The sequence below is a fragment of the Balaenoptera ricei genome, chromosome 2 (genome assembly GCF_028023285.1).
Source record: "Balaenoptera ricei isolate mBalRic1 chromosome 2, mBalRic1.hap2, whole genome shotgun sequence".
Classification (NCBI taxonomy): Eukaryota; Metazoa; Chordata; class Mammalia; order Artiodactyla; family Balaenopteridae; genus Balaenoptera; species Balaenoptera ricei.
This window is the reverse complement of record NC_082640.1, coordinates 1371421-1397657: the sequence shown is the minus strand read 5'-3', so window position 1 is coordinate 1397657 and position 26237 is coordinate 1371421. Positions and strand designations below refer to the sequence as shown.

The 26237-nt window shown below is 39.1% G+C and overlaps 1 protein-coding gene across 4 annotated transcripts in view; it reads right to left on the bottom strand.

The window, feature by feature from the left end:
* Nucleotides 1–5166: 5166 nt before the first annotated feature.
* The window catches only part of WAC (WW domain containing adaptor with coiled-coil), an 88239-nt gene continuing 67168 nt past the window's right edge, over nt 5167–26237 (bottom strand). For all 4 annotated transcript variants that reach the window (XM_059909191.1, XM_059909190.1, XM_059909202.1 and 1 more), the window contains 7 exons: nt 17371–17616; nt 15862–15984; nt 14841–14989; nt 11577–11695; nt 9834–10017; nt 8495–8622; nt 5167–6614 (listed from right to left, as the gene is read on the bottom strand). In XM_059909191.1, the coding sequence (XP_059765174.1) occupies nt 6545–6614; nt 8495–8622; nt 9834–10017; nt 11577–11695; nt 14841–14989; nt 15862–15984; nt 17371–17616 (1019 nt within the window). In that variant the 3' untranslated portion in view covers nt 5167–6544. The remainder of the gene's footprint in view (nt 6615–8494; nt 8623–9833; nt 10018–11576; nt 11696–14840; nt 14990–15861; nt 15985–17370; nt 17617–26237) is intronic.

Here is a 26237-nt window from a genome sequence, read left to right as displayed (position 1 = left end):
CGGCTTCGCGTGCTGTGCCGCTGAGCCTCACGCCACGTGGGGCCTGACGTGCCGCCTCGTTCTCCCTCCTCACGGCTCAGCCCAAAGGTCACGTCTTAGGCGAGGCTTTTCCAGGCTCCGTGATAGACCCCTCGCCTCCCTTCCTTGTAGGTCTCTGATTTATTACCGTGTTTTGTTTTCTTCACAGCAACTATTTCTGTATGTATCAGGCATTTTGTATTGAATTCTGAATTTTTTGTGCATTTACGTTTTCAAATTGTTTATGACTGTTTCGCCTTGGCTGGAGCAAGCGCTTCACCTGCCCATACAGAGCATCTTTCTATCGATCAGCCTCCTGTTTTCTCCCTGCTAAGAAGCCAATGACTGCACTTGAACCTCCTCCCATGTCCTTACCCCAACGTTGCCGCGCTTCCCTACATCACGGGCCTCGTGCCCCGCCTTCTGGGGTCGCAGGTCTAGGTTGCTTCCACGTCACCAGTGGTGCTTTCACCACCTTCTCCCTCCATCTCTTGGTTAGATTTTGTCAGTTATTGCTTTCTTCAAGGTCTCTGACCCTTTTATGTTTGGGAACGTCTGCTGTCTTTATATTTGAACAACTTACTAACTGTAACATTTGGGTCAGAGTACAGCTTCTCAGACATCGGTTAGAACTTCATAGACGGCGCTGCATCACATCCTGCCAGGAAGCGTTGCTGAAATCGGCACACTTTCTCTCGTCCCTTGTTCTGCTCGAGCTGGTTATTTGCTTGCTCGCTCTCAGGTCCGTTTTCCTCCCGTTTCTTCCCGTCTCAGGGCTGCCGAGCGTGTGCCGGGCTCTCCTGCCGTCCTGCTTCTGGGTAAGCTCTGCCGAAGCGGGTCCAAGCAGAGGTGGGGAGGTGGGCCTTCTCCCTCTCCCCGCAGCTGGCATCTTCGTCAGTGGGCTCGCCTTTGCCTTGGACCGGCTCCCCGGGCGGGAGCTGCCCCTCTGTCCGCCCTCCAGGTCGCTGCCCCGCTGTTCCCTCCAGTCAGGCCTGCCTTGGTTTACCCTCCGCCAGCTTCAATTTCCCTCCTTTGGAAACACCCAGGGTGACTTCTACCTTCTGGCTGGGCCCTAAGTCAGGGGTGATTGGATGTGCTGAACTCCACCAAAATTTTCTATCCGCTTTTCTCTCCAGCACCTTTCACAGATTATAGGACAGGTTTGTGATTTTTTCATTGTTTTGAGGTTTGTGGAGGAATATATTGGCTCTTCAAATACTTTTGTTTTGTTAAGAATTGGGGGATATTTCATCAGCTATCTTATGCTGTAATTCCATCATCAGTATTTTACATAATATCTTTGCAACCCTTGTGCTTGTCAAACAGGTAAAGAGAGATGGAGCCTGAGATTCTGCATTGGCATTTTAAAAATTAGAGCTTCTCCAACCATGGAACTATCTTCTGCTTATCACTTTTAACAGTTTTAGCTCAAAAAGATGATAAAATGTCAAGGTATCAGAATGGAAAAAAAAAAAAAGTGAAATTTAAGGAAGTGGCCTGTTGATATTTCACAATGACTCTGTTCAAGCTCTCCTCTTTAATCATGAATTCTTTTAGAATAAAAATGTTTGAATGCATTACACTTAAATATTAAATACAAATTTGAGCAATCCTACAAAGAGTTAAAATGTTTACTTCACTCATTCATGCAAAAATATTTGAGCATACACTAGGTGCTGATTTTTCTAGGTGATGGGAATACACAATAAAGAAACAAACATTATTGTCCTTGCATTCTGCCTTTTTCATCCAAGGTAATAACCCTGGAACTACCTCAACAGGATGAGAAAACTTGAGGTCACAACACACCCACATAGGCTGGTCAAACTGGGCAATTAAACAGTAGGCACACGAAAAAAAGAAAAAGACGCCTGTTTATGAAGTGCACCCAGTCGCAAAAGCAGGGAATTCTCACCCCCCAGCTGTTCTCCTCTAGGGTGGATGTGTGTAATAAAGATGCTCTTCCATCAGCGACACATCTCAGAACGTAGTGTGTGTTTTCTGCCTACAACACCCGTCCTGAAAGAAGGATCTGGTTGGATGTCAAGACATCATCTGAACCAAAGACATGGGCCTAGCAAACCTTCCCTCCCTGTGAATCTGGACCCAGTCTCCAACCCCGCTCACCCAGCCACGCGCCCTGCAGAAGCAGGGCCAGTTTCTGAGGGTCCATCTCCCCAGGCTTATCCCATCAGAAGTAGCATCTTGCTTCTCTGCGGCTTATTTAATCTTAAAATGTGTTCAAGTTGACTACCTTGCTGAGAGCGAGCGAGCGAGCGAGCACATTTCATAATGCTAGCAATTAAAATGGGTTTGGAGTTCGGTTTTGGTAGCCAATTGATTTCTTAAAAGGAAAAAAAACAAAACTAGTTGCTGTTTCGTTCCTATCTCCCAAGGCGAGAGGACCAAAATTACAACTTGAAGAAAAAGCTCCGTAATCTTTGTCGATCAATCCTCTTAAATTGATTCTGTCCATGGCCCCTTAACACTCGTAATTCATTCAGTAACTGTCTTCTGAAGAACGCCAGCGCGCAGGCAAAGAGAGTGGTGTTCTGATTTGGATGGGAGGTCGGGGAAGGCCTCTGAGAAGAGACTGCACGGGCGGCCGGCTAGGTGCGCAGGCCTCTGGGAACAGGGCTTCCCAGGCAAGGGACCGGAGGACCCTGGGGGACTGCCTGCAGCGAGCAAGGGAGGAAGCAGACACGAGACAGCGCCGACGTTCGCGGCTTGAGCACAAAAGCCACGGGGCAGCTCTGGGTTTTGTTGAGCGTGACAGCACAGAGAGCAGGCTGTGCACGTGTGCGCAGACAGGAAGGCAGGAGGCCGTGGCAGCGCCGGCGAGGGCCGGGCTGGAGGGGCAGATGTGGGCAGGGGCTCTCAGGCCCAAAGCACATCGTGAAGGCAGAGCACGTGTGAGAACAGAAACGTCTGGGTCTTGAGCAACTGGGGGAACCGCGGTGTCGGCCCCTTAAGATGGGGAACAGGGAAGGATAAAAGTCTTAAGCGCAAGAGCTCCTGTTTTTCTTAAGAGAATTTGCCATGCATGGTAAGGCAAGTGTTAAACTAACTTGTCGGGAGCTCAAGGGAGAGACCAGGGCTGGAGATAATCTGGGTGAAACTGACCTAAGAGTGGGATTCTTAAAGCCGAGGGCCTGGACGAGCTCACCTAGGCAGGATGCACTTTTAGGGTACTCCCAAAGCTCAGAATCAGGGGAAAAGGGTACAGCAAATCCTAACAGGATCCAAAGAATCCCAACTCTAAGCCAAGTTTTTCACTAAAACAGTGCAATTAAGAAATTATATGAAACAAGACTGGAACACAACCATTTAAAAATTTTGTAGTAACCTGGTATTTTACGTTTTCTTCTCCAAACGCATAAAATTATGCACTCTTTCAAAACAGACTGTTCTGAAATAACTGCACAATGTAGTCAAAACATATTTATTACTTTTCAGTGTAATTTTGTACACTCCAGTACAAATACAAGAATATAGCCATATTTACAGGTATTGAAAAGAAATCCGTATATTCAAACCCCACATCTAAATACAGTAGCTTTAAGTCCTGAACTACAATAGTTCTGGTTTGCAGTGAATTACTTCACGCCCTGCCCCCTCCCCTTTGAAATAATCCCTTGAAGTTAAGGTTGTGTTTAAAGACAACAATCGATTGTTTCTGAAATGGATTCACAATTAATTCTTTGAAAAATTTTAAGCACCTCCTTTCCAAGATTTTACAACTGTGAAGCAGATACATAAAATCTGGAAGATAAAATCACTCATTTGGGCTATTAAAAGCAGCATAATGTCTTTAAAAAGGGCTGACAGAGTTTTCAGTGTGCTTAAAATCTGGAGATATAGCCCAAGTTCTAAAATTAAAAGTTAGTCAAACTAGTTAAACAGAAAACAAAGGGGAAAAAGACAGGGAGGCTGGCTCCTCGGGGATAAGACTCTAACAGATCCACCTTCACAAAATACATTTTATTACAACATCAGTTTTTAAGGTTTGAATGTAACACCACTCATGTCCCTTTTAAAACAGAAAAATAAAAACCCTGAGGTTTCCCAGGGGCTATTTGCATTTCTAGTCTCAAACTATCTGAGCCAAGGTGTCCACCAAAATGAGATACATGCTCAAAGCCACGGCAACAGGACAACTAGATAAAGAATATTCTGGGATACTATGCCTATTTTAATAAATATTCCCTGGTTACCTCAAGAAGGTTAGTAGCTGGACACCATGTGTGTATTAAAGTGCAGTATTTAAAGTAATTCACTACAGAATAAGTGAATCAAATATTATAAAAATACTTCCACAAAATTTTTAATTCTGTTTAAAAATTCACCGGGAAAATTTCAAATTAGGCATCACATATGTGTATGTGAGCAGTTCCTTTAGGGATATAAACATTTTTAAAAGTCAAAACAATAAGGTGACATAGATCAATAAACAATTAGCAAATCAAGTTCAAAGTTAGCTTAAATCACAAGTTGCCATCTGACTGGGAAACATCTGCCTACTACATCATCTCTCCAGAAAAGATACAGGACTACATCAGTAAGGGTTCTAACTTAACATAATTCTCCAGAGTTTCATTTACATGCACTAATCAAGTCCAGCAAATATCAACAATCTCACAGGTATTAACATTTCATGGCGATATAATTTATAAGTTATTTTTTCTTACATTTTAAAAGTATCCTCAAGTTACAATTAAAAAAAAATCAGTTTCCAGTATGACTTTTAATTCTTAATTACACTGGAACATTTTTGTATTTTAGAAAGTATCATCCATACTATTGCTTACAGTTTACCCTTTTTTAAATTTATTGAAAAATCTGAGCATTATCTTCTATGCTTTAAATATGCTTAAAGCACAAGAGCAATTTGGAATTTTAGCATCCCAGAATGTAGAAACAATGTCTAACATCACAAAATAAGCCCTTGGTGCTGGCAGTTCTGAAAGCCCATGAATACATCTGCCTCAAGAGGAAAAAAAGTCTCTAAATTGGGTAAGTTAAGATTTTGAAATTAGGAGGTTTTTCAGCATAAAGAAACCCTTGTGATCTGATTTAATACTGGCAGTGTCATGCTAAGGCCATGTGACCAATATTTTAGCAAAGAAAAAAAAAAAAAAGCCAAGGTAATTTTATAGTAGCAATAGTTTCTTTTTTTATTTTAATATACTTTCGGAAACAATATACAAAGCTGAGCTTTCCCACCATTTCCAGGTAACAGCAGGAAGCTCCAATTACACAAATTTAGCGTTTTGTGATGGCTAAGATCAGCAGTCAGCACCAGACTTGAACAGTCAGCTACAACACAATCATCCTTGAGAATGAAATGTCATTAATAGCAAGACAGGTAAACCAGGGTTTAACAAATGACAACCACTTGGGAAGTGACTTAATCATTCTTGTTGAATTTCATATTTCATTAAATATTCTTATACACAATTTCCTGTTAATCGCTTTAAACAAAACCTCCCTTAAGGAATTATTTCAATTAAGTATAAATGTTCAACAAGAATAGTTCTGACAAAGAATCCCCAGGTAGTTCAAATTCTAATATGCATTGACCGAAAGGTAAAGAAAAATAACAATTTTTGTTTGTTTTAACATGTTTATTATAACAGATACAATTCACATCTGACTAGCTGTTTCCTCTTCCCCCCCAACCATGTTCATTGGGCCATTTCCTTATATTTGAGCCATCAATGTACTTTCAGCACACATGCCCAGCAGTACTTTTAAGTCCATTCTTACAGGGTGCAAATGGATTTCAATAATTTACACAAACAAGTGGGTTATGCTCAATCACTGCAGTTTTAAGCTACTGTACACAGGAATGAAAAGGTTATAGAAAAGTGCCATAGCAACAGTGCCTTAAGAAAGGAGGAAAAGAGGAGCCTTAAAAAATGGATAAAATCAGATCAAGGATTTCAGAGGGAAATGGAACACACGGGAAATGAAAAACATTTCTCTGCAAAACAAATGGAGAAGCACTGCTCTTGATCAGGTGCAAGTGTGGAAACAGTTGTTTCATGGTATTTTGTACACTGCCCATATGGTTCAAAATTGTATCCTTAGACACAGATCGCCTGGCGCTTGCACTGAATTTTTTGAAAATGCAAGATTTCTGAACGATAAATTAACCCCCCAAATTTTTCTTTAAAAAAGCTAATTTTGCAGACAGGTTTACATGTAAAAGGCTAGGTATTTAGCCACCTCAGCATTGATTAGTTTTGGATGTCTAAGCTCTGTTACACATGGCTTCCCATGGCTTCACTCTACAAAACATATTTACAACGTGAAGAATACATCTACAAGAAATCTACATTTCAAGGGTTTTACAAATCAATCTTGTATCTTTCCCCTGAATTGAATCTCACAGACCCCCACCCCTTGTCATTTCCTTTGCCCAGCTTAACGGTCCAAAGTCTACTTAAATGCAGCTCAAAAATGTTAAGACTGGGCAACAGATTTACAGTTCTGTTCTCAACACCATGTGCAATTATTCACATCTTCACACCATGAAGGAATTCTGATTTTTTAGCTTTTCGAGTTCCTTAATTTGTTGTCTCAAAAATAGTATCCTGAAAAATAAAAGAGGGCATTAGAACCCATGTGGTCATTATAAATGTTACAGAAAAACCAAACTTTTAACTATAAAAATAACTTTACAAAGAAAATGAGTAACTACTAGTTAAAACGAAGTAATTTAAAACTGATTAGTGTAGTTAGGACAAAATCACCATTTGAAAATATTACATATATTAAAGTATCAGGATGACAAAAGTTAGAAGGTTTCCTAGTTTTCTAAAACCCGTTCTCAATAATTAGTTTGAATATAATGACTGACTTAAAAGGTAACTGTTCACTGTATCATCACCAGACACAAGAGGCAGCAGATAACATGAGATAAACTTACACTGCATGTTTTCTGGACCACAATACAGTAAGCCTAGAATTAATGAGCGGCAAGAGGCTAATCGTTTCTGAACAACAATTCTCAACATAAATGTAGGTTCATAAAAATGGAGCAAAGTCCAATTGACATGTATATCTAAAACAAAAACTAAAACACAAATTCCACAGCTAACTCGATTTCCATGAACTCTGTTAACACTGTTCCTCTTCTGACCCCTTTCTTCTGCGAACTACGACGATTACTGCTTTGATATAGCATGGTATCTGTGTACAGTCAAACATGATACATGACATATGACTGATACGATACGTGACTGTTCAGTAAGCTGCTGTAACGAGTATCGCCTGCTTAGCAAGCCAAACTAAAGTTAAGTTTTATGTACGTCAGAACTACTTTCAGAGCAATCCTAGAGTAGAAAATTCCCAACTGATATTCAACAAGTACCTCCAGACATGTTAGTAGTTGAAAGGTTAGATAAAAACTCACTTTTCCAAGTTTACTATAAATCCCAACTTGGCATTTATTAAATTTTTGTGATTTCATGACAAGATTAACTCTACTTATTGACCCAGTCGCTCAATATAGACAGGAAGTGAAGCCATTGAAAGTTAAGTCCTCGATTTTGTAATAGGCATTGAAAAAAATATCTATACTATTTAACATGATATAGAAATCCTACTTGAGTAAGATACTAGATTAAGAAATATGAGACAGAGGGGCTTCCCTGGTGGCGCAGTGGTTGAGAATCTGCCTGCCAATGCAGGGGACACGGGTTCGAGCCCTGGTCTGGGAAGATCCCACATGCCGCAGAGCAACTAAGCCCATGTGCCACAACTACTGAGCCTGTGCGTCTGGAGCCTGTGCTCCGCAGTGGGAGAGGCCGCGATAATGAGAGGCCCGCGCACCGCGATGAAGAGTGGCCCCCGCTTGCCGCAACTAGAGAAAGCCCTCGCACAGAAACGAAGACCCAACACAGCCATAAATAAATAAATTAAAAAAAAAAAAAATATGAGACAGAGTTTAAGTGAAAACAAGAAAGCAGATATATATCATTAAACTTCCTGGACAACTAAGTTCTTAATGCAATTGCCAAGGGGTCTATCGATGCTGCGAGGACACCGCAAACAGTGACGTTAATTTCAGCTGAAATACGTGCCCTCAGCAGGAGAGCGCTGCTCCCAACCGGACAGGGGGCTCCCGGTAACCGGCTGCCGGCAACACCCCGCTTTTTAGGTAAAACATCACTGGCACCATGTACTGTCATGACGCAAGAAAAAAAGTCTAACAATGAAGCATTTACCACGGGTGAAGAGAAATAAAATCTAGATGCTGCTACCATTCGCCGGGAGTATTATCAAATTATGAAAACACAGTTTACAGTATCATGGAATGATACTGATGTATCAGAGAACTTTAAATTTCAGAAATGAAATTCGACTTAACGTTCTTTAGTCCAATTTAAGATCTAATTATTTTAAGATATATAATTTTTAGCATTACCTAAAAAAAAAAACAGAAAAGAATTCATTTCAGTGAAAAGCTTACCTTTGCTCTCGCAAAGTTGCTTGAATTTCACATACTCGGACTAAAGATCTTAAATTTTTTAATTCAGTACAAATTTCTGACATATGAACGCTTCCCATGTTATGGGCTTCCTCTCGCAATCTCGATGCCTGTAATTAAAGAAATGAAAATCTCATGAAATATAAATCATATTCACATACAAAAAATAAAACATTAAATTTGAGTGTAACTTTACACCAAGGTTACAGAGTAAATCTTTTCCTTTAAATTCACAAAAATGCTCATGAATCTAAGGGGGAAAATGATTTTCTTTTAAAAAACTGTCTCTAATGGTGGAAGGTGTTCACTTTAAGATTTCCCCTTCAGGTCTCCTTGGGGGGATAGTATTTCCCATCTCACAGTAGTTTCGTGCTGGGATAGAAGGACTCATGATTTGTGGTTAAATAAAGATGCTGGATCAGCCAAAGCAAAGTTCAGGTATTAACACTGATAAAAGGGCCTATTGTATCCCTGTATCAAGAGATACACAATGTATTTCCGTGAACTTACAGAACATTTCAGATGGTTAGTCATCTGATAAAAGGGAAAAGCCAATGGCAGTAACTGCAATGTCCTAAGGTCCCTCATCCCAAAGCAGAAGTGTTTCCTAACTCCAGTAGCTAGTCTGGAGGGAGAGTCATATGATTAACAGTACAGCTGAACCTTGAACAACAGATTTGAACTGTGCAGGCCCACTTACATGTGGATTGTTTTCAATAAACACCACTGTACTACATGATCCACGCACGCTTGTGTGAACCTGAGGATGACGGACTCCGGATATGGAGGGCTGACTGTAAACCGTACTCGGATTTTCAACGACGTGGAGGGTCGGCCTCCCAACCCCTGAGCTGTTCAAGGGTCAACTGCACTAACAGGTTCTAAAGCTATCAGAGTGGCCGGTTGAGTAGAAAAAGCACAATGGCTTTGAGTCATAACACTGCAGAAACTGGGTGACCCTAGTGTAAATCTATTTGGTCTTAAAGGCCTCATTAGTAAAATGGAAAACTCATTATCTGCACTGGTTAGTAGTTTTAAAAAGTGGAGAAAACAAACATAAAGCACTTAGCACAGAGCTAAATGCTGAGCACTTGATAATGGGGGCTATACTGATAATTAAAATATTTTATGTGAGACCACAACAAGTTACCTCACAAATATCCACATCGAATATTTTATAAAGTGACCACAGACAATCTAATTAGAAGTCAGCTGTTTTACACACAGCTTGAATCCTCTGGTCCAGATTAGACCTTCTCAGCGTAGAATTCAGTTGCCGGTCATCCAAAGGTTAAGCATCTGCTGTGACCACGTAACGTACCTGCCTCTCTGCGTGATCTGCAGGCCACCCCTGAACATGTTTGATGAGGCTTTCATTGAAGTGTGCTGCTAGCGTAGGTGTGAATGAACACGTAGGACGGGCAGAAGAGTTCTGTGGTACGCCTGTTGCATTTGAGGCATTACTACTGGAAGTGTGATTGGGACCAGGTGACGGACTTCTCTGGCTGCCGGAAGAGAAAACGCAGTTGAACGTGTAGTGTGTTTACAAGTGGCCTCTGGGTGTCCTAGACACTGTCTGTCAATACCTGTCATTAATTTAAAGGTACACAAATTCCTAACAAAAATTTATTATTTTAACATCAAATAAACAGAACTTAAAATCCGAAGTATACTTACATATCGTGTATTCCTGATACACTTTTGGGGGGTTACAAGAGCCCCTTTAACACTAACGTCAGAGTTGAATTTAAAGTATCAGTACTCTCCCAAATTTGACAGCAGAACCTGTTGACTTTGTATACTACAAACACTAACAAGAATGTAACTAAGCAATGGTCACATTTGAACAGTTTTCGATATAAGGCACGTTATTCTACCTTAAGTACATGAAGATATGGAGGCGGAAAAAGTACACTGTCTTTGTTCAGTATCAGAATAAAGTGCTGAATCAGAGGGTGAAATAATGTGAAGCAAAATAGACTTTTAATTGCAAAACAATGAATGAGTTTAGTGGCAAAATAAGACCAAAAAAAGCAACACTCTGAGGTTGCTTATCTTCTTCTAAAACTGTATGGCTAGGGCTAGGATTTGGGGATATAAATAATCACCCAAGTTGATTTCCTACCTGCTTCACATCAGTTATTTCCAAAAACTAAGTCTCCCAAAGGATGAAGCATTTTCACCACTGAGGATATTTATAATTATACTGCAGCCTCTAATGCCAATTTAAAAGGAGAATTTCCCCCAAACGTTCTGAGCAACGGCAACGCTGCTAGCAGACAGCTTCCCAAAGCGATCCCTGTAAAGGGAACGACGCTCATGTGCATGTATATGCTCCGCAACGCTTGTTCAGACAACAACAATAAAAACAACCGCTGAATTATGCTGCCACCTCACAACAAGAAATAAAAATAGGAAAGTCAATCAAATGAAAATCATTTAAAGTTAATTAACCAAGAAAACCGACAACACAGTACAGCTCTACACAATACAGCTCTATGTCTGACAAGCAATCCGTATAGGGTCAGAGTTGAGGCTATTATTAGGAAAGACACACACGCGCGTGCGGACACACACACCAGTTGTAAAATACTGGCCCAAGTTTTAGATGTGAGATATCTGGCTTTATCAATACATTCAAATCTAAAACTGCTATTAGGAAGTTAAAAATGGTATCATTTCCAACTAATGAAGGAGTATAAAATCATGTGCCCTCTACAAGTATCATATATCATTACTCCCATCATATTTCACCAAGTAAAATTCTAAAGAAAGAGCCACTTTCTTCAAATTAACCCAGGATTCATTACTAGAAACAATCTACTTATTGTAGTAAGATTTGCCTTTGTAAATTTTATAATACAAAAAACTATGGTTAAGCTATTCATGGATTCTTCCAAGATCAAGTTCTACTACATATACATATATATATATATATATATATTATATACACACACACACACACACACACACATATATATATATAAAATAATATCCAAACAATACGGCAATATGCCACATTAAGGAAAAAACAACGTGGCCTCAACACACAACATCAACTTACTTTGAGCGCTGAAGACTTCGAGGAGAGACAGGTTCATGACCTTGCTGCTTGTCAGCAGTTACAGGCTGCTGTGTGGCTGATTGTGAAACTGGTCCTTGCTTAACTACCGGAGTACTAACCTGAAACGTCAAAATCTGGTGAGACAAGGCTTCTGCCACAGAGACAAAAAGCATGAAAACTAGATAAGAATGAAAGTTCTACCAATGAAATTATTTCTGTTATTATTCTGTTATCTTCCCAATTATTTCTCTTCAGTGATTTTTAAGGTAACAAGAGTAGTCCTAACTGTCCTTACCTAATAAGATTAGTATTAGTGATACAGACACATGTAATCGTGTAAACTATTATCATTTAGGGCCGAAATCCACATACTTCTCTAAGTCTAGTTAGTAATCTTAAACACTTTATAATCTAGAGATTTAAAGAAGTAGAATCAAATGAGTTTCCAAAGGTCATGTAGTTAGAAGAAAGTTTTGAGACTTAGATCTAGTATCATAAAACAGCCCTGAGCCAAAAAATTACTTAGCAAACCAGCATAAGAAACTAGTTCTCCTGATTTTGAACCCAGTTTTCTTTCCAGTACACTATATAATACCTCTTCTGATTTACTGTTATTTATTTACTGTATCAATAAAAATAAATACGTTACCACATCATACAAATACAGCTGCTCAAATTTCAACCACATATGAAGAGAATGTATATGCCGGTCTATCAGAGAATGAGCTACGGCCCATACATAATTCAACTGGAGTGGGCTTCAAAGAGGTGTCACCCTATACAGGCAGACCAAGAGGTCCATGACTGCAGTGGGGACACATATAGTAGGGTGGCCAAAAAGTTCATTTGGGTTTTTCTGGAAGATGTTATGAAAAACCCAAACGAACTCTCTGGCCAACCCAGTATCATTCACATTCAGACACGACAGAGAAAAAACAAGCAGTCAAAGGTGGAAGCCCGAAATTAAGGCACAAAGGCAGACAGAGGCACCTGTGATTAAGTCTCACCGCTTGGCAGCAGAGGCTGTTATGCGGTGGGGGGGAGGGGGGGATAATTAATATCGCCCCCCAGCGACTCTGGTTAGCACTGCTCCTTCTGAATACAGAAGAGCACGCTCTTTTATAAAGAATATTTTGTGAGATCAAATGTCCACTTACTTTTAAAAACAACTCGTAAGTTTTTAATGCAAAAAACTGAGAGCCACCTGCGTAAAGGATCTGAAGTGGCAACGTTAGGACCGACGGTACACCCAACACTGCCACCCACGCCGCGTGCTCTCAGGACGCCACCGCAGGAAGAGCTGTAAGCTCTAAGGATAAGGTCTCTGGTGCTAGAACTCACCTTGTAATTCTTCTCCCATCAAATACAGGCAAACAATAAAGAACTGCACAAAAAACTAACAATTGTGACTCAAAATTTAAAAACTTAATCTAGACTGACCCCAAAACACACACAGACCAACGGTTGACGTAGGGAAGATAAGCCAATAGAAGACCGAAGATCCGGCCCACCATCCAGCTCAAGCTGTTTCAATACATTTTTATTTTTAAGCTTCTGCTTATGATTTTATTTGAATAAAGAGTTCTTTGGCATGAAAGTCTGAAACAGCCCACTGTTTTACAACTAAAAAGAATTTCCTCCTATAGTTACCATTAAGAGTTAAAAAAAAATTAAACCTGTACATTCCAACCTCCAAATAGCTCAAGTTTTCCTGGTGGTGTGCTACAGAGCAAAGAACAAGCGTGACGGGGAACTGCTTCTGAGTCAGTGCGTGAGACTCCAAGGACGTAACATCAAGCTGGCAGTCGCACGGTCAGGTCCTGGCCACAGCCCAGCAAGAACATCAAGCTGGCAGTCGCACGGTCAGGTCCTGTCCACAGCCCAGCAAGAAGAGAGACCAGCAGCTTCTAACTGTGCTCTGAGGAGCCAAGCATGTACGATTCTGCCTGGACAACCCGGCAATGTAGCTTAGTATTAATAAAATGGGTTCTGTACTCAGAAAGACCTAGGTCTCAAAATCTGACTTGACCACAAAAATCAGACTTAATGGAAGATTTCATTTTCTATTAAATGAAGCAAATAGTAGCTGATGTGAAAATTAATACATATAAAGCTCTTAGCACAGAAACTGACTCATTTCTATAATTTGTAGAGAGGTGGATGGACCTAGAGTCTGTCATACAGAGTGAAGTCAGTCAGAAAGAGAAAAACAAATACCGTATGCTAACGCATATATACGTAATCTAAAAAAAAAAAAAAAAAGGTTCTGATGAACCTAGGGGCAGGACAGGAATAAAGATGCAGACGTAGAGAACGGACTTGAGGACACGGGGAGGGGGAAGGGTAAGCTGGGACGAAGTGAGAGAGTGGCCTGGACATACATACACTACCAAATGTATAATAGATAGCTAGTGGGAAGCAGACACATAGCACAGGGAGATCAGCTCGGTGCTTTGTGACTACCTAGAGGGGTGGAATAGGGAGGGTGGGAGGGAGACGCAAGAGAGACGAGATATGGGGATATATGTATACGTATAGCTGATTCACTCTGTTATACAGCACACCACTGTAAAGCAATTATACTCCAATAAAGATGTTAAAAAAAAAAAAAGTATGGAGAAAATCACTGGAAAAACATGTTCTCTGATATCTCAGTCTAAAAATTCTACAAATATTAAGACTCAATTAGTATACCTTCTTTATCCACAAAGCCAATTAAGAGAAGAGAACCAGGGGCTTCCCTGGTGGCGCAGTGGTTGAGAGTCCGCCTGCCAATGCAGGGGACACGGGTTCGAGCCCTGGTCTGGGAAGATCCCACATGCCGCGGAGCAACTGGGCCCGTGAGCCACGGCTACTGAGCCTGCGTGTCTGGAGCCTGTGCTCCGCAGCAAGAGAGGCCGTGACAGTGAGAGGCCCACGCACAGCGATGAAGAGTGGCCCCCGCTTGCCGCAACTAGAGAAAGCCCTCGCATAGAAACGAAGACCCAACACAGCCATAAATAAATAAATAAATAAATAAATTTATAAAAAAAAAAAAAAGAGAAGAGAACCAGTGTATAAAAGTGGCGCAGATGCAATTCCCTCCTCCAAGCCCTCGATCAACTGAGAGTCTAACCTGAACCTATTCTCACTCACCTGTCATTCATCCCACCACTATCTCATTCCCCAAAGAGGGCTTCTTCTCCAATACATATTCTAAAACATTATGAAACTTGCTTTAACCAGAAGTGGTTTCTTCCCCGGTTTCCCGCAAAGGCGACATACCTTTGGCTGTGATGCAACAGGAGGAGTACTAGCCAGAGGCTTGACAGGGACTGCGTTCGTCTGAGGTGTGCTTATTCTCGGAGACACGTATGATCTCGGGGATGATGCGTCAGACGTCAAAGACATCGGAGACTGATTAGACGGCTGGGCTGTGGAGAGTAAAATAAACCAAAACCCGCTGTAGTTTATGTGCAGGAGATCTTTACATCTCTCCACATGCCCCACACCCCCAAAGAGAACAGCTATCTGAAAAAGTCAGCATCTAAGCACTCGCTGGGGTCACAATGACCAACTGAGCTGCTGAGCGAGACCAGCACGCCCAGTGCGGCCCCCACTAGGTCTGCGAACATGCTCCCCTGGAAGGCCTCATCTCACCATCGCTGCTTCTTTCCCACCCTACCAGGAGGCCTGACCGTCCCCCTCAGGTCCCCGCCTCATGAGACCACCCAAGGGCTGGCAGCCCTCACTGCACGCTGCGTCAGTGGGCCAGGCGTTCCTGCTCACTTTAGCAGCTTTCTGCACTGGGGCTGGGGGCAAGCCAGGCAACCCTCTCATTTCCCGTTTGCTCCTCTGTGTCCCTTCCCCACTGGGTACCTGCACGGAGAAGAGGGCTGGCTAAGTCAAGGCAGGACTTGAGCATTTCTACATCCTCTGGTCAAAACCCATCTAACACCAACTTGAAGCAAACTTCAACTCTTAAAACAGATCCAATGATTCACAAAGATTGAGGGTATATCATAGTTTATTTTAGCTTTGGAGTAAAATATCTCACTAACGACTTAAATGCTGAATATATACTATATTGCAGATGTGATGGCAACGGTGTAAGATATATGTCAAAAGCCTGTTTCATCTAAAAAGGTAAAGAAAAATACTACTTGTATACAGCAGTGTTAACAAATCAAAATAAAATCAATATCATAGCTACGCTCTCTTCAAAGACTAAAAAAAAAAATCTGCTACGAATTCCACCTGCCCCCCACCAAGATACAATTCTAGAGGTATCTAAGAATATAAATACCTTGTGTAGAGAGCTGAGCAGCTTGAGAAATCAGAGAAGTTATGTTGAAAGCAGATGGTCCAGCAGTAAGAAACTTATGAATTATAGACTGCAATGAGGCTTGGGTCACAGCTGCTGTAAGAACTATAAACATATTATATCTTAAATTCAAATAAAAACACAGTGGCATATGTGGTATTAGTTACAACTTGAAAACTCAAAAGGAACCCAGAAAAAATCTGGAGTGTTTCCATACTAGAACTCCCAAAATAAAAGTCTAGAAGATAGGAGTAATACAATGAGCCTAGAGATGTGAAGTGATCTGAGGCAGAGGCAAAGACATTTAATGGGTTTATATAATAAAACAGTAGAGTTTCCTTTACAGTAAAGTTTAGGTGTCCAGTGAAAGGAAACTCCTCTGTGAGACTTTTAAAACAGCAAAGAGTATTCACCGGAACTTCTGATTATACCAGAAACCTATCGTACATAGGCAACGTACTTAGTACATTACTTGGAATTAACTGGATAAACAGCAGTTATTTCATGCGATTGCATTATTAGACCAGCTGAGCACTCAAACCCTACATCAACACTCACCCACAACAAGCTTTCAAAAATGGATATTAAAAATCTGGGTACTTTGGAATACCATGTATTTTTGAAGCGTAAGATCTTTTATTATTGACATTTGCTTAGGCTATCATTTCTTCAAAATGTTTAAAAGCCCCACTTTGCCCAGTAAAATGTTCACCTATCAAGAAATGCTGAAGAGAATAAGAATGGAAGATTAATGACCAACTAGCCTAAGATACCTCCATTTTTAGGATAAAGGAAGAAGTTAACCACTTATGTGGAAGTGTACACAAACAGAAAATTTTGCAATGTTCATAAGGCTTAAATGTTTCAATCTGAATGGTTTACGAATTAAAAACTACATCCACTTTTATTCAGACTTCTTTGAGGTGGCTGCCCAAATACTTTAGCAGTACACTGAAAAGCAAAGTTGGAATTAACAATGCAGTTAACTAGGAAAAAGAGCATAATGTTACCCATTACTTCCCTTCTCAAAATTGTTTAAGTAGTTTAAGAACTACCTGAATTCCTATTCTTAGTAATTAGCATATTTTAAATATTCCAAATAATCATTTACCGATATACATGAGATTTCTTGAAATATGTTAGAAACCAGGTGTTTTCATATCAGTTTTAGCAAATATTCTTTTTTCTGTTTTCACTTAAAAAGAAAAAAAAAAAATCACCATATACATTAAGCTGACGGAACAGTTATCTCCAGTAACTACCAGGTACACAGCAAGTCTTGAAAAATATACAGAAAATCCAAGTATTGCTAATTCAATTACAGTAACAAAGACCTTAAAAGCTATGGGGGATATAAACTCCAAAGCATGAAGTTCAAATGTGAATTTCAAAATGAAACAAAGACCATTCCTATATTGGGGATTTTACGAATTACGTAATTTTGCACAATGCAGATGAACTTTGTAGAAATTATCACAATGAAAACTCTACCTTCATTTATCTTGGATATGTCCACATTAGAATTATTGAGTTGCAGCGTGGCTTGCAAAGCAGGAAGCAACTGTCTGAGCAGATTTGGGTCCTGCAGTAATGGAGGTATTGGTGACTGTGGGACAGGAGAGACAGGCATTGCTGAAGCAGAGGCTGGAGGGGCAGGCGTGGGGTTCAGTCCAGAGGCAGAAGACGTGGAAGGAGTTGTGCAAGAGTGTGACACCGATTTGTCTCCTGATGTAGATTCTAAATAAAAAGGAGATAATAAAGCTGAAAAACATTACTTCAATAGAGGAAACTGGAACCAACATCAAACAAGCAACACCCACGTGGCAGGCACCTAACTCAAGTAACCTCATTTAATATTTATAAGGTAGCACAGAGGGGACTCAGTAAATATCTGGCTGACTAGATATGAGGAAGACATTTCATATCCTGATTTCATAGATGAGAAAACTGAAAAAGATTACATAACTTGCTTGAAGTCACAAAACCTGGCAAGGCAGTGACTCTACCATACCCATGTCTGAGTCTCACAGCACCACACTCTATTAGTAATGCTGTCTCAAACACATGCACAAGCACACCTTCTTGTATTGCGTTTTGCCTTTATTGCATTTTGCAGTTGCTGCCTTTTTCTTCTCCCCCGGCCCGCCCAACAAATTGAAGGTTCTGCAGCAACCCTGTATTGGGCAAGTCTCTCCGTGCCATTTTTCCAACAGCATTCTTTTTTAATTAAGGCATACTTTGTTTTTTAAATATAATGCTATGGCACACTTAATAGACTACAGTATAGTGTAAACACAACTTTTATATTACACTGGAAAACCAAAAAATTCGTTTGACTTGTATTGTGAGACCTGCTTCACTGTGGTGGTCTGGAACTGAACCCACAATATCTCCATGGTATTGTCCTGTATTAACTACACTTCCAAATAAGCTTCCATTAGGATATAAAGGGACAGTACAACTCTCCAAGACTTAATTTCTATGCATTATAAAATAAGGTGAAAATGCTTATGACCACAAAAACAGTCTACTTAAGCATGACACCGGCCTTAACGCCGATCAGGAGAGGCACGGTGGTAAGCACCCCAGAACAGACTAAGGATGTGATGACTAGGATGAGACCCTCCTACCCTGAACTTCCATCCGTACAACTGAGCTTTAGGACTGCATACTCCTCTTCGGAATTAAATATACAAAGTAATGAACTACCTCTATTTGTACCACTTAATGATTATTAGCACTAAAAAAGATACTTTTAAAAGCAAGAAACTCCCACAAGACCCCAACCTCAGTGTTTAAAAATAAACCAAAAAAAGCATAAAACATGCATAAAAAATCCTTTGAAAGCCATCACTGCAAATTACTTATACAGATTCAACGTAACTGAAATTAAAAGCCCAATAGCATTTTGGTAGCATTTGACAAGCCAATTCTATAACTTATTTTGAAGACGTATGGGCTAGTAAGAGCCACAAAATGCTTTAATAAAAAGAACACAGCTACTGACATGCCTTGCCAGACATAAAAACTTTAACATTTAAAACAAAACCAATTTAAGGCAGGTTAGACTTCTGTATATGTATTTAAGTCTTTAGAACTAGTAGATGAAAACAGAGGAAAATAACTTTGATGTGAGGATGCAGAAAATAACAAAGAGCAAAACAATTAAACCCAAAGTACTGGTAACCAAAATACTTTAAGGAACTCCTATAAATCAAAAAAGACAAACTAAACAATAGAAAGGTGAACAAAAGACATGAAGAGACAATTCACAGAAGAAATGTGAATGGCTTAAAAACACAAAGGATGCTCAATTTCATTGATAATCAGGAAAATGCAAACTAAAAAGCAACAGAATATTCTTTTATGTTCATCAGACTGACAAAAATGTCCAAAGTCTAACAATACCGAATGTTCTCAAGTAGTAATGGAAACACCTAACATCTCAGGTGGAGACTAAACTCATATAACCACACTGGAAAAACAACTTGACATTATCTAGAAAAACTGGAGCTACATGCACTTCACGACCCAGTAATTCCCCTTAGGTATACACCCTTAGAGAAACTCTAATGTACATAAATCTGGAAAAATACTCAACAATTCTCATAACAGTGTTATGCTTCTTTTTTTATTTTAGCACAAAACTAGAAACAAAACACATGTCCACCAACAGGAAAAAGAACATCAACTGGTATTTTTATACCATGAAATTTTACTAATACAGTCACCGTCATGGAGGAAAGAATTAGAAACAGAGGTCCAATGGGTTAACGACATTAAGAATAGTTTATTCAAGATATTCATACATAGTCTCTTACAATCTTGGCTGAAAGGCTCTTGAATTTCCCATATATATCCATTTCTTAGAGATTTTCAAGCTCACATATACATTGTATAACTGAATTAAGACTGCTACTATGATGTATAAATGTTTCAGGAACACTACATTTGAATATTACACACTGCTACCTAATAAGTATAAATCTTCACTCCCAATTCTAGGAACTAAACATTCATTAATCATCATGGCCCCAAAGAAGCCGGGAATTACTACTGAATAGCAAGTTTACTGCCAAAAACAAAACCCCTCCTCCACGGCCTTTTTATGCTACTGTAATGGTCAGAAGACCCAGAGACGATAGCTGCTTTCACTAGATTTCACGGATGTGTTTATCTCATATGATCCACTCAGAAGGTCTAAGACATATTCATTTCTGTAAGGCAGATACTTTCATTTTAAAAGGCACACATTTTAAAGGAGGGTCTCTAAGTCTAGCAGATTGCCTACCGTGTTCAGCTTTGCTGTTTTGGAATCATAAACAAGTATAAAGAAACTTGAAGGAAATAAGATCTTCCTTGTGAAAAGTTTATTACTTCCTTATGTCAGTTATTACATTTTATGAGGCAATATAGACTATAGCAGCAGTTTTCTCCAGATGATATACCTTAAGGTTCAGCTTAAGGAATAAACAGTTCAGGGGCATCTTAATGATGTTTAGAATGAAACAAGTTATCTGTTTTTACTTCCTGCATGAAGTAAATTAGTACTTATATCCCTCTGAAATGACCCTTTTGTTACATTTACTATGGTTTTCCTCTGCCTTTATAATGATAGGAGTTGGAGAAGGTGTAGGTTGTTTCCAAATTTCTTTCAATGCTGCTAAATCTATCCACAGATTTGAAAAATTAACACAGGCTTGAAAATTCTTCAGTGTTGCCATTCAATCCAGGAAAAGGAAAACACTCCAAAACAGAAGATACATATCACCGCAAAGAAATAAAGTAACAATGTAAATAAAAACGTGTATCCTGAGGAAGGATTTCTTTTGCAGTTCTGTGAGAGATTATTAACGAACAGTATGGAAACCAGTTACTACTACTCAATACTTACGGGAACCTTGAGCAAGTTAACATCTCTAAAGGCCAGAATTTCTCTTTTTAAAAGGTCTGACTTTGCGTACGACTTATCAAAGTTTAAAAACAGAAAACAGATACCAGGGCTCCACCCCAGTTCTAATGAATGGGGCGGGGGTGGGGTGTCCGAGCATATGGTGAATTTCCAAGAGTTCTATGGGTGATTCTGGCACACCTTGCTGGTTATGAAAAATAGAGAACTTCCCAGATTCCTTTTAACTTTAAAAAACCAAAGGAAACAAAACCAAAACAAAATTTTTAAAAATACAGCACAAACACAGAGAACTAGTGGAGAAAGGGCAAGGTCAGAGACAGCAAAGCTAAACTGCTTTTCCAGGTAGGTCTTCAGCATGCTATTTTCACACTAGTTACTTATTTTTAAAAACAGCTCCACTCACCCCCTTCTTCCTAAAGGACACACCCATACAAATGCCCTCCCGAAGTATGTTACATCTTAAACATTTTTAATACTACTTGCCTCCATCTAGAAGTATAATTGAGAAAAATGATTGAATGTGATAAAAATATAAAACGCCACCCTGAAAGGCAGTCTTGGTTTCATCATTAAAATATAAACGAAAGCTACTGGTTGGGTGCCGCTCCTCTGCGTTCAGAGCGCCCTACCACAGACATTACCCAGCATCTCCTATTATGTAGCTTATTCTCTCTCGCCCTTCTATCAGAAAATGAACTCTTTCAGGAGAAGAATTTTGTTGTATTTATCTGTGTAGCTCTGGTGCAAAATGGGATCTGGCAGCAAGATGGCATCAGCATGTACTTGAGGACTGGATGCTTGACTCGGCAAGAAAGGCTCAGGTGCACGTGTCTGTGCTGTTTTTCTTAAGCTCTAGGTTCAAAACTTATAATGGGGAGAAAAGCCTAAGGTCTCCAAAGATAATTCATTGAGCAGACAATGAACAGCTCACTTTATGCTATGTTTCATAAAGCTAAGTAATACTACATAGCCTTAGAGACAAACTTAACTTATTTAGATTCATTTTAATAATCATAAAATCCTCAACCCCCTTCTTCTTTTTTTAAACACTCAAAGGCAACAAGCAACTATTCGGAACAAATACACAGTCATTAATTGTGCTTTTTCTACACAGGTATTTAATTTTAATTAACATTTCTATTTGTCTTTTTAATCCGGAATCTGTTACAATGTTCGGTTAACATACTTCATGTTTAAACAGTTTTGTATCAAACTAAAATTAAAAATCCGGATCTTTGAAAATAAAAACAAATAATGAATTTAAGTAAGAAAATTAACGTAGTGTTTTACATTACAAAGCCATTTCAAAAGGCTCTTCTGCTTTTTAACGTCAGCCTCTAGTCTCATTCTTTAAATGCAAACTTTTCCAAGCATTAAAGAAACCTAGGTTGCTTTAAGCCTATTTTTTCAGCTTTTGGCAAAACAACAGTATCCAATTTTAGCTCTAGCACATTTATTTTTTTATTTTGTGTGCGTGTGTGTGTGTGTGTGTGTGTGTGTGTGTGTGTGTGCACGCGCACGCGTCCCTATAATTTTTTTAAGGATATGTGGTGATGTCGTCCTACGGTATTTTAAACTTAAAATGAGCTTTAAGGTCACTTTCCTACCTGATGTTTTTCTATCATTTGTAGATCTCTAACCAATTCTTATTGTAAGCCATGAAATAAGTATGTTACTCTGATTTTAATTTAAATTGTGTACATTAGCTTTGATAAAACCTTTTTCTCTCCCTTTATGCTTGTAATTATGAATTATTCATTTATACTTCCAATTTTTACCAGTAGGGGGAGTAACCTACCAAAGACTAGACTTCACAGAGAAATGTACCATAACCTAACTTTTTAAGGCTTAAGGTAATAACCACTCACCTCTTCTAATTATAGGCACCCTTTCAAAATACCCAAGACAACACAGACCAAAGTCAAAATTTTCTGACCTACATTTTTCTGGTATGCCAAATAACTCCTCTTCAATCTGCAATAAGATCTAACAAGATACTGCACGTAAAGAGTAAAAGGTACTGACTGCATTTCTAAACATTAATTTCCCACAATCCTCTGACAGTTGCTGTCATAATACTAAACAGGATATGGGAACAAAGCTCAAACTACTGATGCAACAAGGGCAGCCTGCTTGTTTCATTGTGTAGTAATGGTGTTACAACATGGAGGAATCATAAGGGAAAACAAAGTATACAAGTGTAGTAGAAAAAACCATAAAATAACTAGGTGACAACACCAGGTATATAATCTGTGACTTTCATTTTAATTTATTTTTTACTCTATAATTCATAATTTTAAATGTGTCCGTCCAGAACTTTTCTATGCATTTAAAATGTACATAAAAATAAGTATGGCATTGATTGATGTTTTATAACAATTATGTTTTTGCAACTTGCTCTTTTATTCAACCGAGAAAATCTTTATGCTAATACATACAAAGAGGATAAGCCTATTTTAAAACTTTTAACAGATTTTACTTAAGTGACCTCCATAATAACCATCTTATTCACTCCTACCAATTGTGTTTCCCTACATTCAACTGTTAATTATCACCAACTTTAAGAGTGAAAAATCTCATTTTCATTTCCAATATTGTATTGGTAATCTTTCTCTTGAATTCTTTTATGCTGGTAAAATATACAACATACAATTTACCATTTTAACCATTTCTGGGTTTACAATTCAGTAGCATTAAGTACATTCACACTGTCATGCAACCATCACCACAATTCACCTCCAGAACTTTTTCATCTTTGCAAACAGAAACTCTCTACCCAATTAAACTATAGCTCCCAATCTCACAAGCCCAAAGTAAGCACTATTCTAGTTTGTCTCTCTATGAATCTGCCCATTCGAGGTACCCCATAAGTGGACTCACACAATATTTGTCCTTTTGTGTCACTTAGCATAAGGTTTTCACAGTTCATCCATGTTGCAGCGTTTATCATCATTTCATTCCTTTCTAAGGCTGACTAATACTGCATGTGTATATATATATATGAATATGTGTGTGTGTGTGTATATATATATATATATACACACACACACACATATATGTATATATCACATTTTGTTTATCCTTTATCTGCTGGTGGACACTAGGGTTGTTTCTGCCATTTGGCTATTGTGAATAGTGCTACTGCGAACACTGGTGTATAAATACCCGTTTGATTCCTTGCTTTTCAATTCTTCTGATTACATACTTAGGCATGGAATCACTGGATCCTATGGTAATTTTATGTTTCATTTTTTGAGGAACTGCCAAACTGTATTCCACAGCAGCTGTGTTATTTTACATTCCAACCAGCAATGCACAAGGGTTTCAATCTCCACAGCCTCAAAAACACTTGTTGTCTTCTCTTGTTTTTTAAAATATATATACAGTAGTCATCCTAATGGGTGTGAAGTGATATTTCACTGTGGTTTGATTTTCTTTCCCTGTTGACCAATGATGCTGAACACCTTCTTATGTGCTTACTGGCCATCAGACTATGTTCTTTGGAAAAATGTTGCATCAACTCCGTTGCCCATTTTTGGACTGAGCTGTTTCATTTTACTGTTGAGTTCCAGGACTTTGTATTTATATATTCTGGCTATTAATCCCTTATCAGACATGACTTATAAATATTCCCTCCCATTCCATGGGTTGTCTTCTCACTCTAGAGTGTCCTTTGATGCACAAAAGTTTTTAATTTTGATGAGGTCCAATATATCTATTTTTTTCTTCTGTTGCCGGTGCTTTTGGTGTCATATCCAAGAAATCACTACCAAGTCCTGTCTCATGAAGATTTTCCCTTGCTTTCTTACAGTTTCATAGTTTTTAGCTCCTAAGTTAAGGTCCTTGCTCCATTTGGAGCTGGTTTTTCTAACTGTTCTAAAGCAAGACGGGCAATTTAAAATTCCTCTTCTGTAATTGCCTGTTCATATACTTTGCTCATTTTTCTATTGGATTGTTTTTTTTCATACTGCTTTGATGAATTCTTAATGTATCCTTAATGTACTGTTATTCATATTTGTTGCAAATATTTTCTCCCAATTTTGTTATTTTTTTTTTTCAACCTTTGTTTACTGTATCTCTGTCACAGAGAAGTTTTAAATGTCTTATGTAGCCAAATTTACCAACTTTTTAAGGCAAATGTGTTTTGGGTCCTCATTTAAAAGGTCTTCCTTGCCCCTCAAGTTATAAACAGTATTTTCTAACATTCTTTCATCACAGGTATTCCCCCTGCCCCACTGATCAAAATGCCATCTGTATTACATAATGTCATTTTAGTGACACTTACTAAATCAGACTAACACCAACCGCCCCCCACCCACCCCCGGTTAACGTCCTCAGTTATTCAACAAATGTTTAGGTACTTCTATGGCCAACTGGTCTAATTTTACATGAACATTTAGTAATCCTAAAAGTAGTTTGAAAAGTAGTTTAAAGCAAAGCAAGGAAGGGCTGAATGTGTCCCACTTACAGCCAGCTATGACCTCCTATGTGGGCTATAAAAGATTACTGCTCTTAACACACTGGGAAAAGTCTTCAGGTTCATTTTAACTTCACCCAGTCTACAAATATCATCAAAACACAAAAAGGAAGTTTATTCCAAGTGACTAACTCACATCTCACATTAAAGAACAACTAATCCCCTCCCATTAGATTAAGACTACAGAACAGCATGTAACTATGTGACTCTTTAGGCAGGCTAATTTCCTGAGAGCTGCCTTGAGGTCACTGAATAGGTCTGCTTCTGTGGCTGCTCTGTTTACTTTTCAAACTTACCTCTGTTAATAAACCATAACTCTAAATTATTAAATAAGAAACTTAAAAGTCATTAAACTCTTCTGACCCTGGCATTTATTTGGCTACATCAAAAAACAAGGACCCACGTCTCCTGCCTATTCTGTCATTTCACAAACCTGGAAAAGAGGCTGGGGTCAGGACCAGTTTAGAATGGTCAATGGGTTGCCAGCCCATAAAATTCAGTTTTAGACTTTTTTTTTTTAAGCACATCAGAGTTTCTCTGTACTTTGTTATATGGCTGTCCAATAAAGGAGTCTTGCCAACAGATGTTCAAATGTTACCATAAGAAACAGATATAAATCTAAAAGGAGGCACCTGACACCCTTGTCTCACCCTGCCTAACACTAGGTTTATTCTCTGCAGAACCCAAGAGCTTCCCAGCTCCTCCACACTTCTGTCCCTCAAGCAAGCACAGACTCATTTATCTACGGTTCTTTTCATCGAAAGACACACTGGCATTAAACAGATCTAAATCTATTTCTTTAATTAGACGCACAACACATGTAACACTCTTCTTTTTCTCCAAATACATTTCTTAAACCGTGACCAATGTAGGTGCTTCCCCAACTGCCAACACATGCATTACCATTCTTTCACTTACTTATCCATATACCACAAATACTGACTGACTGCCTCTAGGTACTAAGGACAC